The sequence below is a fragment of the Zonotrichia albicollis genome, chromosome 8 (genome assembly GCF_047830755.1).
Source record: "Zonotrichia albicollis isolate bZonAlb1 chromosome 8, bZonAlb1.hap1, whole genome shotgun sequence".
Taxonomy (NCBI): domain Eukaryota; kingdom Metazoa; phylum Chordata; class Aves; order Passeriformes; family Passerellidae; genus Zonotrichia; species Zonotrichia albicollis.
The window spans coordinates 9,416,182-9,435,198 of NC_133826.1; the positions used below are offsets into that span (position 1 = coordinate 9,416,182).

At 41.7% G+C, this 19,017-nt stretch overlaps 1 protein-coding gene across 2 annotated transcripts in view; it reads left to right on the forward strand.

Annotated features, from left to right (window-relative positions):
* The window catches only part of PIK3R3 (phosphoinositide-3-kinase regulatory subunit 3), a 77,612-nt gene that overhangs the window by 49,880 nt on the left and 8,715 nt on the right, over positions 1 to 19,017 (forward strand). For both annotated transcript variants that reach the window (XM_074545872.1, XM_074545873.1), the window contains 8 exons: positions 10,748 to 10,859; positions 13,139 to 13,237; positions 14,679 to 14,859; positions 15,688 to 15,813; positions 16,557 to 16,699; positions 17,788 to 17,964; positions 18,428 to 18,502; positions 18,816 to 18,986. In XM_074545872.1, coding sequence (XP_074401973.1) covers positions 10,748 to 10,859; positions 13,139 to 13,237; positions 14,679 to 14,859; positions 15,688 to 15,813; positions 16,557 to 16,699; positions 17,788 to 17,964; positions 18,428 to 18,502; positions 18,816 to 18,986 — 1,084 coding nt within the window. The remainder of the gene's footprint in view (positions 1 to 10,747; positions 10,860 to 13,138; positions 13,238 to 14,678; positions 14,860 to 15,687; positions 15,814 to 16,556; positions 16,700 to 17,787; positions 17,965 to 18,427; positions 18,503 to 18,815; positions 18,987 to 19,017) is intronic.

Here is a 19,017-nt window from a genome sequence, read left to right on the forward strand (position 1 = left end):
TATTTTAGGGGAGCGATACTGTAATTGTAATTTGGAAAACACAGGGTTCTGAGCTCCAGGGCAGTGTTTACTGGGATTCCAGGTGTGCTGTGTCATTCTCAGTGTTACAGTGGAAACTGAATGTGGCTTCTCAAAGTGGGTTTGTGGTACACAGTAGCCAGATGTAGGTGAACACTTCTTGTCTATGCCTGACTAGTTTTCCAGTGGGAGAACAGATGCAAATTTGAATAGCATTGTCAGTGTTGTCCTTCAGCTTATCTGGCTCCAGAAGCTTATCAAAGAAAAGTTCTGTTCTTGCACATCTTAAATAAAAATAGTCCTCCTAGTGCACGTATTCAAAACAACAGCACTCTAGCTTCAACTGTCTTTTTTTGCAAATTAAAGTCTTGCAGGAAATTGTATTTCAAAAAAAGTAGATGTTTGGGATTGAGAGTTTCCCTGTTACATAAGGGAAGTTTGTGCAGGCTGATTTGGGGTAGAGCAGGGAGTAAATAAGGCTCAGTCACTGTGTTCTGCATATCTGGGAAAATTGTTTGGATTGGAGTCTCAGCTTCTATGAGGGCAGTGGTGTGAAATGCTTCTATTCTTTTCTTGTTTCACCTAGAGTTCTCTACTGTCTTTTTTATTTAATGACTTCTGTAACCATTCTTTTATTTCTGATTGCATTTTTAGGCTTGCTTTTACATTCCTTGCATTTCATTTTCTTTTTGATGGCTCTAACTGTTAAAGAATATCACTCATCAGCTTTCAATTAAATACATGACCACAAAAAATAGCATCATTAATAGAAAGTGAAATGCTGTTTTGCTTAAGATGAGAGAGCCTGCCTTAAAAGGCTGGCATTTGTGTTTATTACTAAGTTTTCAGTTTATGTAGAAATAGCTGGGGAGGCAGAACTTGCTAAAAGGAGTTTTTCAGCTCTGTGTTCTTAAAGCTATAGGTTTATGCAAACTAAAACTCAAGGGAACATTCTGAGAATAAACTAAGCTCTTCAACATGTGTTTTTGCAGCAAATGTTATTTCTGCAATTGTTGTTACAAACAGTTTTGTGTATTGCATTATTCCTGTACCTGACAGGAGTTAATCACGGTGTTCCTTCTGTCTCACATGTTTAAAAGGAGAAGACTCTTCCTGGAGTTTTCTGTGGAGCTATTGCTTTCCCAAGCAGCAGAGCTGTCTGCTGTCTTTGCCATTGCCTACATGATTATCTTATTCCAGACTGAAGCTGTTTGTGCTTATCTTTGCTCTACAGCTTGGGAAAACAGAGGCAGAGCTGGTCATACACATCTGCACCCAGGACTGAACGCAGTTGGGTGCCTTACATCACCTCATGTTGGTTGTTTAGTGAGTCACTTTTTGGGCACAGAGCTAGAGGAGAATAAAGAATACTTTTATCAGCATGCCCTGTGTGTTTTAAAGCTTAGGCTTTATTATTGTCAGAAAGACTGTTAACTGTGTTGAAACAGTTTGCTGTAAAACTTCAGTCCCATTAACGCAGTAGGTATGTTCTAGCTGGATTTTTTTGAAAACTCATTTTTGTAAAGTAGGTTGCTGAGTAATGCTTAAGGAACAATCTCTGCTCATGTACTAAGTGCCCCTATGGAAATGAGTCAGATTGTCTTTTTTTTCTTCTGCTTTTTATCTCATTTCTTCTGACAGGTTAAAGTCTGCACAATAGCTAAGTAAGCAAGAATTCATTTCTCCACATAATATAAACTACAGCAATGAGCTGGTGCTGGGTCCCCAAACTGTGAGGGGATGTAACTTCTTTAGAAGATATTTTCATTGTCCTTCATGTTTGCTGTGTCCTCCACTCAACAGACAAAGATTCTGCAATGTTCCAGTGAATATATTCCAGTATCTTAAGTTTTTATAGTTCTGAAGAAAAGTGTCTGTACACAGGGAGCTTTACAAGGATTCATACAGTACAAAAAAAAAAAAAAGGCAAAAGTGCAGGTGGTGCCTCTTGTAGCCCTTTCCAAAAAGGACTCCAGCTGCCCTGCTGAACACCAACCAGCTGCCTGGTGAATCCTGATGCTGAAGCACAAAGGGCTATGAAGCTTTCCTGTGGCTGAACAGGATCCAGGATCTTCCCTGGCTTTGAGTGCAGCAGCACACTCAAGATGGATGCCTTCCATCCAGAGCACTTTGAAAAAGGAGATGAAATACTTCAGCTGCTTCAGCCTGTGACTGCTTCCAGCATTCACCCAGGCTCTTCCAGTTTTTGTGATTTTAGTGGTAGTTCATAGGAATGTTACTTCTAAAAGCAGATATGCCTGAAGATGACAAATAGTTACCTAGAAATGGCTTCAAAAGCATCACATTTCTCTGCACAAAAATGTGTGAGTTTGGAAGAATTATAAAAATACCAATCCACTCCTTAATATTGTTTGTTCCTTTGCTACAGAATAACTTAACTTTTTGTTTGTTCAGTGTCACTTTGTGACTTTTGTACTTCAGTCAGTTTTCTCCTTCCAAACATAATCCTTTCCCTTTATTAATACTGCTTACTCTCTGTTAGTTTCTTCCTCTAACCCTTGAAAGAAGAATACTGGAGCCATTTTTTTAGGTTTTTACCTTCTGCAGCCTCATCCTAACTTTTTCTCTGGAGTTCCTAAAATCTGGTGCTGCACACAATCATATTTTCTTTTGGAGGAATTCTTTCCTTCCTTGCTTGCCTCCCCTTAAAAACCCAAACAAAACCCCTGAAAGCACAGCTGCTGCAATGGAGTTCAAGAAAAATTGCTGTAATGGGGGGAATTTGTCTCACTGTTGATGTGTGGGGATTTTGAGTGTGAGCAGTAGGGCTTGCACTCAACATCTGTCCCAGGAAAATATCTTAGAGATAAAATGGATGAGAAGTTCATTGACAATATTGAACTCGTAAGCCTGTAAGTTCTGTCTGTTCCAACCTGAATTTGTACATTGCAATTGAATTTCCCAGGCTGTATTTCTGCCCTGTGTTCCAGTACTGCTGCTGCTCTGCCCTGTGCAGTTGTCCTGGGGACATTGTCAGAATCTCCATCCTTGTCCCTCAAGGAACTGCTCCCAAGTGTCTTTGGTGGTTTTGGCTTCATTGCCCTGGTTCATCTCCTGTTTCCAAGAGTGCTCTTGAAGGATACAAGGCAGTTGAATCAATGAGATGAGTGTTGAAGATCCTTTCAGTTTTGAAGGGTACAGTACAGTCTCACTGATAAGTTTTGGGGCAGTGAGAGAAGTCAAGCTGCTGCTCTGAAATGGATTTCATTAAAATACTTTGAAAATCACCATGTACTGAGTAAGGAGATTAAATCTGAGCATCAGCAATGGGCAGGCTTGACTCTTCCATGTCTGCTCTGAACCTCCCCTTCTACTGTGGGATCCCCCCTGTGGATTGGGACTTCTGCCTCAGTGGAGCTCCCTTCAAGATCAAGCTTCTTAAAAAAGATGACTCATGACAAAGTGTACAACAGATTCCTTCTGAATACATTTTTTTACCTGCAAATTTCTTCTGGAATCTTGATTTAGAAATGCACCTTTTGATCTTGATTTACATGGCTCACTTTTAGCAATTTAGGTGGTGTTGAAATATTTGTGCTTTGGTAACTGGAAAATGGTTTGGCATAGCACAAGGACAGGTACTGTATGAGGAACAATTTTACATACTGCTCTGAAAGATTGGAGCTAGTGGTAAGCTGAAATAAAATGCTGCTTAGAGCAGCAAGAATCATATGCATTTGCAGCTGTATTATTATTTTTAAATAGCCTCTTGTGCAGCCAACTTCTCAGTAGCACCAGTTATTTCTGTGAACTGGATCCCCTGTGAAGTTTATACCTGACATGTGGATGGATGATTAGTCTTTGAAATACCTTGGGGAAACAGCCCTGAGCTGTTTTCATTTAAATTATTTATTATTTAAAATTAGTTATTATTTTAAAGATCTTTTTCTTTTGGCTTTGCTATGTCTCCTAGCCATAGCTGTCACTGCTGAGGCCTGACTTCATTCCCTCTCTTCTACAATGAAAAGCCAGTTCTTCATTCTCAATCACTGTATTTCTTGCCTTATTCTGAATTTTGTGTTTTCCTTGCTCTTGTAAAAAAATCTGATCCCGCATATTGAGCAAAGAGTTCTTTTAGTAGTGTTCTGAAGACTCTGCCTGTGGAGGAGTAGAAAACATTGCTGTGGTGTTTCTTCTGTGAAGGCAGATGAGGAGCTGCTTCACTCAGAAAGCAAAAGGAAACTCCTTGCACTTTACATTTACTTTTACTGTATAGTCTTCTAGACCTGACATTTGATACTTTAAAGTACAATATTCTTGTTGAATAGCTGAAATCTTCATGGCAATAAAATGTCTGTCATGGACTTTCATCCAGAGTTGGCAAAAGCCTGGGCCTGCTGTTTATATAATAAAATTATTCCTTCCTTGAGCCGGGCATGTGACACTGGGTAGTGATAATCTTTGAGTGATGAAACATGACAAAAGTTCTAAAACCTCTCCAGTTCATTAAGAGTGTGCTAATTATGCCTGGTAGCTGAAAGAGGACTTATCCTTTTTATCCTCCTCATGTTAATTTTGGGACAGTCACCTCAATCCTGTTGATCATGGAACCTCTGACATTGCTGTAGCTCTGCAGCAGTCACACTGGGCTCTGGGTTGGAAGGAAAACTATTTTTCTTTGGGCAATGAAAATAATTGGGAAGCTGAGGGATTTTTGGCTTTGCACCTTCAAGCAAAGGCTGGAATGAAGGGGAGGAAGTCAAAGATCCCCATGTCCTTTATCTGACTGTGAACATCTTCCATTTCTTATGGAAGAGCCCATGAAGTAACAGGGATTGCAAAGTAGTGAGAGATGCTTTTGAAATGCCCAAAGGAATACTGAATTTGATCCAGCCTCTTCACAGACTGTTGTTGTCCCCTGTTCTGCAGGTGCCCCAGAGCAGATAATATTTAAACCTGTGCAGTAGCTGTGGATGCTCATGAGGAACAGAGTGCAGCAGAAGCCTGTTGGGTTGTAGGAGGTGAAGCAGTGATTGGGAGGTGTGGGAGAGGGCTGGATAGCTGGGGAGTTTTCAAACAAAACAGATCTTTATCAAAAAAGCCAATTAATAAAAACTGAAATATTTCTTAAAGGTGTCGTTTTTTATGAAAGTTCATAGAAACATAAGCAAAGCTATAATGGGAATGTTTTCATTGGAAGCCTGCCTGGCCTTCTGCCAACTTGTCTGCTGTTTTCTGTAATGAGATATTGAAAGACTTCAATTCTTTGAATATGTCTTACTCCTTGGCATCTGGCCTATTTTGGGGGAGGAGGGTGAAAATGTGAGCATGCCTGAGGTTCTGTGGCCAGCAATAATTCCATCAAGGAGCTTCCTTCCCCATTCCCAGAGCAGCTCTCCGTGCACATTCAGTGCCCTTTGAGGAAGGGCAGCTCTGAAGGGCGTCGGTGCTGAACCCTCTGCACAGGGGTCTGCCAGGGGAGCTGAGATGTGGAGCTGCCAGGATCACTCACCTGCCAGGGTGGGGAATCAGCTGCTGTCAGCAGGTGGGCACCACCCTCCTCTTTGCCAGCTGGAAAGCCTCTGCACAAGCCTGTGCCTTTTTCACAGATATCTTGGAGGGGTTCTCATGCAGCAGGGACAAGTACGGGACTCCTGAGGGAGAGAAAGATTTTGAGGCTTTGCCTGAACTGTGTTAGAGAAATTGAGAAGAGTGCTTGAGAAATTGAGTAAGACGGCAGAGAGCAGTTAAAGATTGGGGTGAATTTTTCTTTTCAACAAAGCTAGCCTACATTTTCATTCCAAGTCTTCATCTATGTCTCCAAAGGGAAAGCCCTTCTCTCCTCAAGGACTATGTCATTAAAATGTTAGCTGGCCTAACCGCAGATTACTTGCATGTTTCCATAGCAATGACACTTTGTAGAGCTTTATATTACAGTTTGCAGGGTATCTACTGTACATCAGCCTTTTTGAAGCTGAGTAACTGTCTTGGAAATCCTCTGATCTGTTTTCTGCTTGTCACAATGTAGAGAGAGAGTAGATTGAGAGCATCAGAAAGAAGGCTGGTAAACAGACCCATGAAAGTGCTGAGGGACTTAAAATTGACTTTATCAGAGTACTGGGTAGTTGTGATTATTTGTAACAGTAAGGTAGGTGTAATGCTGCATCTAAACCTGCAGTGCTCTTAAGTGTGTGGTTTGAAGCTCTTGGAAAATACTGGAAGAAATAAGTTGTGGAGCCATTCTTAGACTAAGTGGCATCTGCCTTAAAAGTGAAAATTAGAGTTTAATTAACTGGCAGGTTAATTTTGTATGCAAATAGTGCAGCCAGAGAAGAAACAGCCTGCTTGACTGGGTACTGCACAGGATATAGCACTTGGATAACTGAGGCACTCTTCCTGTTTTCCTCCTGAATCAGTGCCACTGAAAACCCTCACACACAGGGCTCGGTGGCTCTTAGATCATGTAAACTTGTAAAGTTTTTATTCAAAACCTGACTGGGGAATGTGTGTATCTCATTGAAGTCACGGCCTACTCCACTGCAGTTAAATTGAGGACCAATATAGCCCAGGATTTTTTACGAGAGACTTTAAAAGAAACACAGCAGCGTTGGACTGCAGACACTTGCCAGCTTTCCTGCCTGCCTGGGTGTTGGAGGCGCTTTGGATTTCAGAGAGCCAGCTCAGTTAAAGTCACAAGTCACCTTTTCAAAAAACAATTCTGCACAGTCAAGAAAGCATCCCAGAGGTACCTCTGGCAGAGCCCAGTCCATGGGTTTGTCTCTCCAGGGCCCTGCAGAGTGGCTGTACCTGCTGGAAATGGCACAGCAGCCTTCAGGGCCTGACGTCAGCAACATCCGATCCCACGCCCGGCTCACATTGGCTGCCATCCCTCTGCTCCATCACCAGCTCGTTTTTATTTCCCCCTTCTAAGTGACACTAAGCTAGCATTGGGATTTAGCTCAATCTAGTCTGCCTGGGAAAGCTAGAAAGAGGGAACTAGAGTTGCTGAAGAAATTAAAACCAGACATGCCCGTGAATGCATGAGGGAGAGCCAGTCTGCTCTCATTGCCAGGCGGTCACTGAGGGCTGAACCTGATCTTTGGAATGTTCTCATGTGGGAGTGAAGGGTACAACTGAGCTGTCACCTTTTGGTGTTTGGAAAGAGCTGTGCTCTAAAGCTGTCCTAGAGACATGCTAGGGGCAGGATGCTTGTGTGTCTGGTGCAAAGAGAAGGTTCTTTATTAGAACAGATAGATCTGTTGTGCTGTTAATCACTTGTGATCAGTGTTTCTCTCCCAGGAAAAAGGAGGCAAGAAACCATCAGGATCATTCACTTTAATCAGAGCGGGTTTTGAGATAAAGTAAAATTGTGCCTGTGGCTAGATCAGAATTGGACTCAGTGACACGGAAAGAAACACGGCTGCTCTTGAAAGCATTTCTGTTGACTTCAAGACAGTCTTATCTTACTTTATTCTAGGATTTTAGATCTCTAATATTCATTGACTAAGGTATATAAAACTGAATTCTTTTGAATTTAAAATCAAAATCTGTGGACTCTTTGAGGCTCTCTGTAGCTTCTCACAGAAACAGCACAGGAGTTGTCCTAGCAGGGTTGTTAGTACCATCTAGGTACTAAGCAAAAACTTCTTTAGGATGCCTCTCCTAGCAATGCTGGTTGGCCAGCATTATGAGAGCAGCAGTGTGGTGGATGCTGCTCTGTTGCAGTAGACTTGCCATGCCATTACAAAATATTCCCCTTTGTCATCACAGGGCTGGGCTGTGAGGCTTTTAAACCACCTTTGTGAGTGTTCTCCATTTGTACAGCCTAAAGTCTATGGGCTGAGAGGGTAGCCAAGAAATGCTGAAATGGATGGGCATGGGATAAAGCAAGAGCAAGGGCCTGGTTCTGCATCCAGTACAGGGGAAAATCTATTGTGATTCAAAGAGCTCAGAGCATTGAAAGTAAAGAATTAGATACATAGCTCTCTGGAAACAGGATCCACCCTTGCAAATAGTTTTGTATTTTTGAAATGTGCAAGCTATTAAAAAGCATTTTTCAAAAGTCTATTGTGTAAAGGACTCACTTCCATGAGTCAGGTTTTACAGGAACTGGTCCAAGCCTTGTTCTTTTCCCTGAAAGAATTTCCTTCCAGTTTTCTCATGAAGAATGAAGTTCTGTAGGCAACGTCCCGATAGTGAGAACTGATATCTGCCTATAAAGGGAAAGGAGAAACTCCCACCTGTAGTAGGGACACTTGGTGTAATGTCCAGTGCTCTGAGTCCAAACTCCCATTCCTTACCTTTCTGGTCTTTGTTAGTTTGCTTTTCTGCACCCAGTGCTTTGGAGTGAGCCCTAACAAAGCTGCCAAATAATCCCACAGTGTATAAAGGAGCAAAACTTAATCTTACAAGGAGGGCTAAAGAAGTATATAAGTATTCTAGAGAGCACTTGAAACCCCCTTCTGGAAAGCCCCTACTACCAGTGTAAAACAGGATTTTTACACTGTAAAATACCTTGAAGTTGTTGATATATCCAGGCCTTAATTTGAAGATCCCTTTGAAATAATTGCAGGTACTGGTGCACTTTTCTAAGAACTCTCTGCACTCTTGTGTGTTTTTAATGTAAAACCTAATAAGCTTTTTGATGACTCAGAGCCTACAAAAGATTCTGGAGTGAGTCTACAGGTTTTTTGACCTCAGATTTGCTGTGACACTGATGAGACTCAGAAGTGCTGTAGCTGTTCTGTCGCAGATGTGATGTTGGGAGCAGGGAGGACCTGATGACATTTCCTAATTCTGGAACTTTGAAAGGGGGAGATGGAACAGCACAGAGAATGCAATTGATTCCACAGGCTTAGCCTGGATATGTGTTCTTCTGACCCTGGATGGGGCTGGGAGCTTCAAGCAAAGTAGGGTTGGAGCCATGTCTTACTCTCAATGGTGCTTTGTGCAAATACTTGTGCACTACACAAACAACTGCAGTAGTTAAGCTAGGAATAACTGAAGCTTCCTAACCAGGAAGCTGCTTCACTGAATCTGAAGGTTTTCACCTTCCTTTTACAACAAGACCTGTTATTGCCTCACTAGATGTGTGCACACCTGAAAGTTCCCAGCTCACCCCATAAAAAGAACCTGTATGCTGGGGTTTAATGCTCGGTCCCGCAGAATGAATGCTGCTATCTGAATCAGGTGTTTGGTCAGCAACCCCAGGGTGCAAACGTCTGGGTCAAGGTTCAGATTTAGTTTAGATTGGCTCAATTAAAGCATCTACTGGTTTGTCAGAGAACAGTGAAGTTACTGTGTTGGATATTCAGCATGAAATGGTATTTGGAGCTGCAGTTGGAAGCCTGTTTTCTCTTCTTTCATGTGGGAGGTGTGGCTCGGAGGTGAGCAGCTGCATGGTGCCAAGTAGCACACCTCTCAGTGCTGAGCCATTCTGTGCTGCAGCAGGAGATCAAAATCTTCTTTCTGCTGCCTTTATTTGTGTTCCTGTGTGTACCTGGGGATTGTGCATCTGAAAGATGGCTGTTGTCACTGTGTCACTGCTCGCTGGTGCTTGTGTAATCTGATGGCGAGGGCACAGGGCTGCAAGCAGATGTTCAGGGTCTGACTTAGAAACCTGCTAGCAGCAAATCAATGTGTGTAGCTGCTTTCTTACTCTGAATGAGAATGTGACCTGTCCCTCTGTAAAACACTCATGAAATGCCTTAAAAATGTTCTTTTTCAGTGGCAATGTTCCTGATGAAGCGTCCAGTCTTTGCAAAACAGGGGAGAGCATTCAGGACACCTTTCCAAAAGAAAATGTATCATACATTTCTGCTCACAGACCAGTTTCTCCCAGTACATGAACGTGCCTGTGGCTGCTGAATTAACTGATTCAGGGTTTACAGTCAGGTTCATGATAAAGTTGTTTGAGCAAAAACTGGCCAAACAGAAACAGCTTTGGTATCTTGTATGCCCTTACATTTGTAACCTATTTTGAGAATGGAAGTAAAAGCCTGTTTGCCATGAATTCAGGATAGGGGAATTCTGGGCAGGCATGCACCAGCCCTGCAGGTGTGCAGTTCTGCCTGTCTGTTGGGCATCTGTAGCATCCCCTTTCCTGTGCTAAACACTTCAGCTTGCACTTCAGCAAAGTAGTGCAGGCACTCTAAACAGTTCCCTATCATCCCCTGTCCCCTTCCCTTATCACCTCATGTCACAGTCTTTGCTCCAAACGGAAGCCTAAGTGACAAACCCAAGGTAAAACATAAACCTTGGGTGTGTGACAGACACAGCCCTGCCCAGCCACCACTGCTCTCTAGCAGTGTTTTTCCCTCTGAAGAGTTCACTGTTTGCTCTTGTGGGCTGGCTTCAGGGCTGCTGATGCCTGAGCAACTGGAGTTTTTCCATGGTGGTGCCCAGTGCTCTCCAGGCTGTGGCTTTCCAACACAATACACCTTTGTCATTTGTTTGGAGCTTTAGGCGGCACCTGCCCTTGTAGTCGTGCCTGCACCAGTCTTCTTTTAACAAAAACTCACATTTCCTCATACTCCTTACTTTTCCCCTCCCTCAAGCGTTTGATACTAAAAAATCTCAGATCACACTGGAACAGTTGACTTCAGGCTTCCTTTAAGATTACAAGTTCCATTTGGTTTGAGAGAGCTTGAAAGCTGAGTTCAAGATGCACATTTTCTCTTGTTTTATTTTTTTTCCTGTAGTATTTCATTAACAGTTTAGTGATTATTTTCTCCTGTTTACCTTCTGTTAATCTGTTTTTCTTTTTCAGCTCTTCCTCCAAAGCCCCCCAAACCAATGACTCCAGTCAATACAAACGGAATAAAGGACAATTCCAGTTTCTCTCTGCAGGAAGCAGAGTGGTACTGGGGGGACATCTCAAGGTAAGCAATATTGCTAGAACATAGTAATTAAAAGATATTAATATATATTGTTAATAGCAGGATAAGCCTGCTAGAATTCAAGACAAAAAGAGCATACCTATTTCAGCAGCATTTTACTGGAAGGGAATGCTTTGGGACCATGCTTGACAAAGCACCTAAGTGAAAGTATTCAGCTGGATTCAGGATATTTAAATTGTGGCTCTTCTGGTGCAGATATTGGCAGTCTTGGTGACGGTAATTTTTGAGTTTCTAAATTTGCACACCTATACAGTCTTTAAAAAGAAGATAAATGCTTCTGAATCTGATATTTAAAGAAGTGTTGTAAGCATGCAGTCCTGGAATGCATGCAGTTCAGCAAAATTTCAGTATAAAAATAATACTTCAGGATAAAAGGAGTTGAATTCTTATTTTTGGTTTCTTTAACGTTTGTTTAAAATTTGAGCTGTATTAATTTCTATTACATGCTGATATGAAAAATAGCTCTTACAAATGCTAACCATCATCCCAGCTATACTGAGCAGATGATAGAGACACATACCAAACAAATTAGATTTTGCCTCTTAAGAAAACCCTTTTTTATGCACTTGAGAGAATAGATTGCTTGGGCTAGGTTCAGAAAATGAAACACCTGTTTTTATATACTTAATTGCATAAAAGGACTGAAATGTTCAGTCATCTCCTACCCTCTTAAGGCACTTCTGAAGAGTCTAGAATGTGGAGCTGTAAGAGGACGGGCGAGTGTGCTGGGAGTGTGATCAGGAATTGCTCAAACTTGTGCACATAGTACTTTGAAGCACTTTGGCAGATAGAGGCATTTGCCACATGAGCTCACTGACGTTCTGAGGGAGATAAAGTTTTCATATCTTTATTGTACCACCCTTATCTTTTTATAAAGCTAACCCTCATAGATCTTGCTTTTGAAGGGCCTTGGCAGAGATATTCTTCTGTTAATTTTAAGCTGAAGCAGAGTGGCAAAACCTGATCACAAAACCCACTAAGCACAGTTTGTTTAAAACTGCTCAATATTGGTATCAGTTTATTGACTGTGGATTTGTCCCTCAATTACCAGTGCCCACGATGGCAGGAGCTAATGCGCTGCAAATCGCATTGGAGTGGCTTTATTAGATTTAAACTTGATACACGCTTATGTAAAGATGGAATTGTTTATGACCCTGGTTTGGCAGCCAGCAGGTACAGGCTGCATCAGGCTAGCAGGGCAGGAGCAATGTTCTTCAGTAAAGAACTTGTGCTGAAAATTCTGTCATGAGCTCCAGGGTGCAGCTTGCAGGCCCAAACCTGCAGGTCATTATCTGTCCATTCAAAAAGGAGTTAACTGGGTCCAATCTGTAAAATGGTCCGAGTGGAGTAAATGGATATGAGCATGTGATACTCAGTAGGAGTCAGTTTTACTAACAAAATAGTTTTCAGGTAGCTAAATCAAAGCTAAGGCTATTCTTTTGTTATTCTTTTGAATACTTTTGTTCCTTAGTATTTGAACAAAAAAAACCTGCTGTTGATTTTTCTTTGTAAGATTCAGCTAGGCTTCCTACAGCACCTAAAATTGTTGAGGCTACTTGAGAAACTTTAGTTTCCAAATGATTGTATTAAAAAGTGCTTAGGGCTTCCAAAACCTTTGAGGGAGCTGTTATAAAGTGAGATACAAAATCTGGGTGAAATGCTCATAAGCAAGATGCATATCTCCTCAGCTGAAATAATGCCTAGAGGTACTCACTTTCACTAAAAGATTTCTTGGTTTAGCTTAAAGCTCTGGACTGAGTATCCTTCTGCCTCAGTTGTAAATAAGGAAAAGTTGCACTGCAGCTAGCAAGTGCAACTTAAAAGGGCTGTAAATAAGATCAGAGTTAAGCCAATAATGAGCCTCTTGAGACTAAAACTGTGCTAAACTCTAGGCACCTTTGAGCTGTGATTCTAGAGACCATGTCTTAAGAGGTCAGGACTGGCTTCTCAAAGGGCACCTGTTCCAATGTGGACTTTAGAACCTGAACAGATTAAAGGGAAAGGTTGTGAACTGAGTCACAGCTGCCACTGTTGTTTAAACAGAGACTCCTTCCTAAGTGGCAGTTGACTGCAGCTACTTTTCTTCAGTAGAGCTACACAAGCTCAGACTTGCTTTAGGTGGCCTAAAAAACTGGAGAGCCTGAGCGTGACAGAAGATTGAACTCTGCAGACATTGGTGTTGCTGGGTCAGATGTTTCACCTGTGGCAAAGGTGGTCATGTCCTTAGCACTTCTAATTTTGCCTCCCTTTCCATTCTCCAGGGAAGAAGTCAATGACAAATTACGAGACATGCCAGATGGAACATTCCTGGTGCGCGACGCATCGACCAAGATGCAGGGAGACTACACTCTGACACTGAGGTGAGCACTGAGCACTTGTGGTCCCCTCAGCAAAGCCCTGAGGACCTGTTGCTATTCCAGTGACAGTCCTGGCTGTGTGAAGCTCATGTGGCTCAAGCTGAGAGATGTTCTCAGTTGTGCACATCACAGAACAAGCAAATAAAGAGCCAGGTCTGACAGTCAGTTCTGCTCTGTGCATTGAGTCCTGTCCCTCACTAAGTGCTACCCTGAGGATCTCTGTGTAGATGAGATGGGACTCAGGGAGGAGAGCTGCTCAGGAGTGCTTCATGGTTTCAGAACTGCTAAAGTAAAAGGTGTTTGTAAACCAGGCCTTTGATTAATGGGGGAGTGTTGAATGCCTGATCAGCGTGCAGCTCTGCAGAACTGAACACAATGTCTTGGTAAAAAGAGTATCTTGTGCTTTCTGATCCAAAGTTTAGGGAATATTGATTTGGAGCCATGTTCTTTTCTTCATGTCTGCACATGGCAGGTTTCCCAGAGCTGCCCCAGCCCTGTCTGCTGCAGTTAGGCAGAAGCCTCATGTGACTGCCTCTGGTGCCTTGCCCAGCCTGCCCAGCCACTTGCCTCTGACAGGCTCCCAAGGTTGATTGTTAGGGACAGGCAGGTGAGGCACAGAAGCCACAGCCTTTGTAGCACACCCTTGAGAGTTACTGTGATATGGCAGGTACTTGATCCTGCCTTGAAATTCCATTGCCTTAGTGGTAGGTTTGATCCCAAGGGTGTAGTTAAAATTCTGCTTTAACTTCTGCCTCCAAGTTCACAGGCTGTGTGCCAAGGTTTGGCATGGTTTGGTTATTTTACTGAATTCTACTGAATTTTTGTCTTTGGGAGGCAAAATTGTAAGTACAGGAGAAGGACAGAACAGTGTCTAAACAGTCTGTTGTTGGAAAAAAAGGAAAAAAATAAGCACTATATTTGGGGAAACCACTAGAATCTATAAATCTGGATAACGACATGTACAACCATCTTGTAATCCTCAAAGGATATTGTAAATTCATGTATCCTGTATTAGCACCCATAACTCAAAAAGATTCATTAATAATTGTATAAATCTGTATTCTGTTGTATACTGTTAGTGACCCTGAATTGCAGGAAATCTTGGGTTTGGGTTTTCTTACAGCTCCTTTATTCAGCCTTCAGAATTCTCCTTTTCCCTTGCAAAACTTCTGGCAAAGCTAGGACTTAAATACCATAAGCTGGCTCCAGAATGAACACATAGGAAGAGATTTACTTTGGGCTTTGTTCCTGTTCAAATAATCTGATGATAATTCTGTGTGTATTGACTCTTAAACTACTTAATACTGCTGCTGTGTAAAGAATCACTGTGAAGGTGTGCAGTGTGGGAGCCGCTCGCCCAGGAATCTCACTGGCGTCATCAGCCTTGGTGCTGATGAGGGATGGGAGGGACACAGCACAACCTCTGAATGACTGTGCTTTACAGGAAGGGTGGCAACAACAAACTGATAAAGATCTACCATCGGGATGGGAAATATGGCTTTTCTGATCCGCTGACATTTAATTCCGTGGTGGAGCTCATTAACCACTACCGCAATGAGTCCCTTGCTCAGTACAACCCCAAGCTCGACGTGAAGTTGATGTATCCTGTGTCCAGGTACCAGCAGGTAAGGGCTTCAGCAGACCCCAATGGCTTTTAGTGCAGAACAGACAAAAAATTGCAGATGCGTATTATTTTTTTTATTGGTGGTTTATTTTTGTGTGTGTTTTTATTTGTTTTCGTTGGTCGGTTTTTTGAAAACAGGAAATTTTTTTTTGCCAAAATTTTCATATTTGGCTTCACTTGCATCTTGTCTAACCATCTAAGCTGCTACATTTTATCAGGTTTCCACTCTCCATCTGAGCCCAACAGAGGATTTAAACCCTGACAGGCAGCAGAGTTGAACCTCTGAGAAACTTTTAAATTTCTCCATGGACCCTGGTGAACCCACTGAGCGCTGTTGTCACCAATGCTACCCATATGAGCTGTGCAGCTGCTCACTCTGTGCATAGCCATCTAAATTTTTCAAGAACATTTTTTAAACTTTTATTCAGCAGCCCAAACCACATTTTTGCATTAAGGAAAAAGAACTGCATAGCTTTTTAGAAAAGTAAAAAACCCCCAAACTCTGATCTTTAACTGAAGATTCTAAGCAATTTCCTTCCTTCTTTCTTGAACTGGGGATAGCAATCCTGAAAGTAAGGTGTGGTGTGTTTTTGGAAGTTTAGGATTTTGGCACAGCTCTTAGTGTACCATAGTTCCAGTTCCTTGTGTCTGTAAACTGTGGAACATGTTTCACAAAGGAAGGCAGATTTAGACAGAGTGCTCTCTAAAAACTGGATTATAAAGCATGATGCTAATATCTGTAAAATGCAAATATGCATAAGTGGACAAATGAATACTCTTAAGGAAAAGCTGCTTTGCTTGAAGACTTAACAGCTCTTTGTATGTGCAGGATCAGTTGGTGAAAGAAGATAATATAGATGCAGTAGGTAAAAAGCTTCAAGAATACCATGCTCAGTATCAGGAAAAGAGCAAAGAGTATGACAAATTGTATGAAGAATATACCAGAACATCCCAGGTTGGTACTGCTTTGGCTCTTTGTAGAGTGTGTTTATTGTTGTTAAAAAAGCAAAGAATTTTTTTTTATCCTGTTAAGGCTTATAAAGGCAGTATAAGGAAAAAAATCTTAGTAAATTGTGGAATACAGAAAGGAAGTTTCATATTTGATGGAAACACTAAATATTGCTGTTGCTGATAGTCCTAGAGGTATGGTGTGGGGCAAAGAAGAGGAGCTGAACTTTCTAGTATAAAGTAAAAGCTGTGGAGAAGGCCAACACTTAGAAGCTTTACACTGCTGAGTATTTCCAGCTGCCACATGCTGCAGTGAGAGTTGTAGAGGGATTTGTCCAGGTTTTTTGTGAAATCACGTGCAAGTGAGTTACCAGATATTATGCATTAAGGAAGTGTGAATACAGTATTTGGACTGCTTCTTGAAAAATAAGATAGTTCATATATGGGGAGGAGGTTTGCTGGCAGTCTTCCTGCAAACTAAGATGGAAAATATGACTAAAATGTTTGAGGGGTTTGCAGCCTAACAGAGAGCATCGTGTAGGGGAGGAGGGTAGACTTACAGGGAGTAAGTCTGCCTGGTTCTTTCCTGACCCTGCTCAGACATTTGACTGAATTTAAAGCTGATTAATCCTATTTTAACTAAGTGGGGGGAAAAAGTATCATCTTCTCAGTCAGTTTAGCGAACGTAATCGAGTCTTGCATTGTCATCTGTATTATGAACAAATGATGAAGGACTCTTTCCTCACACAGGAAATTCAGATGAAGAGAACTGCAATCGAAGCATTTAATGAAACAATTAAGATATTTGAGGAGCAGTGCCACTCACAAGAGCGATACAGCAAAGAATACATCGAGCGATTCCGTAGGGAGGGCAACGACAAAGAAATCGAGCGGTGAGCTCTCAGGTTCTGTTTGCTTACCTGGAAACAGTGGTGTCCACACTGCCACTGCCATTACAGCATCATAGAAATCATATAAGCCACTTTGGAAGCTCAGTGTTTTCTGAGACCTTCCCTCAAGGTATCTCAGCCTTCAGTAAAGCTCTCTTCTCTCAAAGAATTGCAGAGCTGGGAAATCTCAGGATTATCCACTCTTAACTTCAGTAAATCAAGATACTGGGATGAGGACCAGGAAAGAACAGGAAATAATGATTTAATTTGCTTATCCCATTTCTATTTGGATTTGCTCAGAATATAATTCACAGAACTCTGTACTTGCAAACTGTGAAATGTACATAAATCTGGTAAATCTCATTGTCTGTAGCTGGTTTTGGTCGCTTTCAGAGAAGATCATTGTTTAGTAGCTGTCATCTAACAAATTCAGTGAGTGCATTGTTTGAAACTGCCCTTCCAAGAGGGTATTAGCAGAAAAAGGTGGATCTGGGCCTTCAAAGAAAAGGCCAGGTATAATGCCTCACTTGTCATAGTGCTTTATGAACCACATTAAGGAGGTTTTTGGACCAGAAACAGTTACCTGTAACAATCTTACTATGCACTTGGGGTGCTTCATTCTGAGTAAAGACAATTAAGAAGCACAAGATGTAATTTTCCTGAGTCACACCAAACCTGCAAACTAGTCTTGAATGAAGAGACAGGCAGCATTACTTCCTTGTAGCTCTTGATAGTAATTGCAGTTTGCATTTAAAATCTTGCTATTGCTGATGCCTTTGCTGGGCTCGCATAATTGTTACAACAAAAACTGAATCTGTCAGTGAGGGAGGAGTCTGTTCTAGTTTACCTTCCTACAGAGAATTTCTTCCTGCGTCTCTGCCAGAAGGAAATATATTAAGGTAAACTGAAAGTTTCAAGCCCTCTGAGAAGATGTCTTTTCTGTCACTCATACAGTAATTTTCATGTAAGGATGAGGTGGTCAAAGGGAGGAGTTGCTGTTATGGCAGTTCTTTGATATTCTTCTGTAAGTGCCACCAGTAGGTTCAGTCCTTCTGGGCTGGTTTGACCTCTTCTCTCCTATTCATTTGCAGGATAATGATGAACTACGAAAAATTAAAATCACGCCTGGGTGAGATCCATGACAGTAAAATGCGCCTGGAACAAGACTTGAAGAAACAAGCTCTGGACAACAGGGAGACTGATAAGAAAATGAACAGCATCAAGCCTGACCTAATTCAGCTCCGCAAAATCAGAGATCAGTATCTTGTGTAAGTAAGCCTGACCCATACCTCAGAATAGTGTCTCTGATGAATCTGATTAATGGCTGTTTCCATCAGGATAATGAGAGTTTAATTTTCTTTTCATAACCAAAGTTCTGTTGATGTTAAGGTGCTACAGTCTGGCAGGGGATGTCTGAGAGCTGGTTGGCCTCTTCATGACTTCGTTATTTAAAGAGCCAGCCACAACTAGGTGCACAATCTGCAACTCCTGTAAATAAAGAATTTAAGAAAAATTAGTTATAAACAAAACCTTTGATGGCTAATACAACAGATGGTAGTACTTTTTTTCTGTTATGTTGTTTATATACACACTTGATTTCACCACTGTTATCCAGCTCCTGATGTCCCTGGGCTGGACACAGACTGTTTCTCCTGTGTCTGAGCTTCAGCTTGCTCACTAAGAAAACCCATACATGTTCTCTAATGTATTAATGTTCTCTTCTTCTGGCAGATGGCTCAATCACAAGGGGGTGAGACAGAAGAGAATAAATGACTGGCTGGGGATCAAAAATGAAAATATTGATGAGTAAGTGTCAGTATACATATGATTTTATTGAGAAGTGTTCCATTAGTAAGTGTTTTCTCTTGTGGGGTTGGTAACAAAAACTACCAGTTTCTCAATAAAAGACTGGAGTCATGTGATGTCATGTGAGGCAGCAACTCTGCTGAAACATGTAGGATTAAAATTAAGATCTAAGTGGAAGCCTTTAATATATGTTTGTTAGGAGCCTAACCTCCCAATTTGGGCAATTCTGTTATTTCTTTGTATGATTTCTGTGAAAATAACTCTGCTTATTAACTCCTTTACTGATCACTGGTTAACAAATGTATCCTCTCAGCACATACTTTGTGAATGAAGAAGATGAAAACCTGCCACATCATGATGAGAAGACTTGGTTTGTCGGGGATCTCAACCGTGTCCAAGCAGAAGACTTGCTCTGTGGGAAACCTGATGGAGCATTTTTAATTCGTGAGAGCAGCAAGAAAGGATGTTATGCTTGTTCTGTGGTGTAAGTCTCTTTTCCTTTTTGTTCCAGCTAC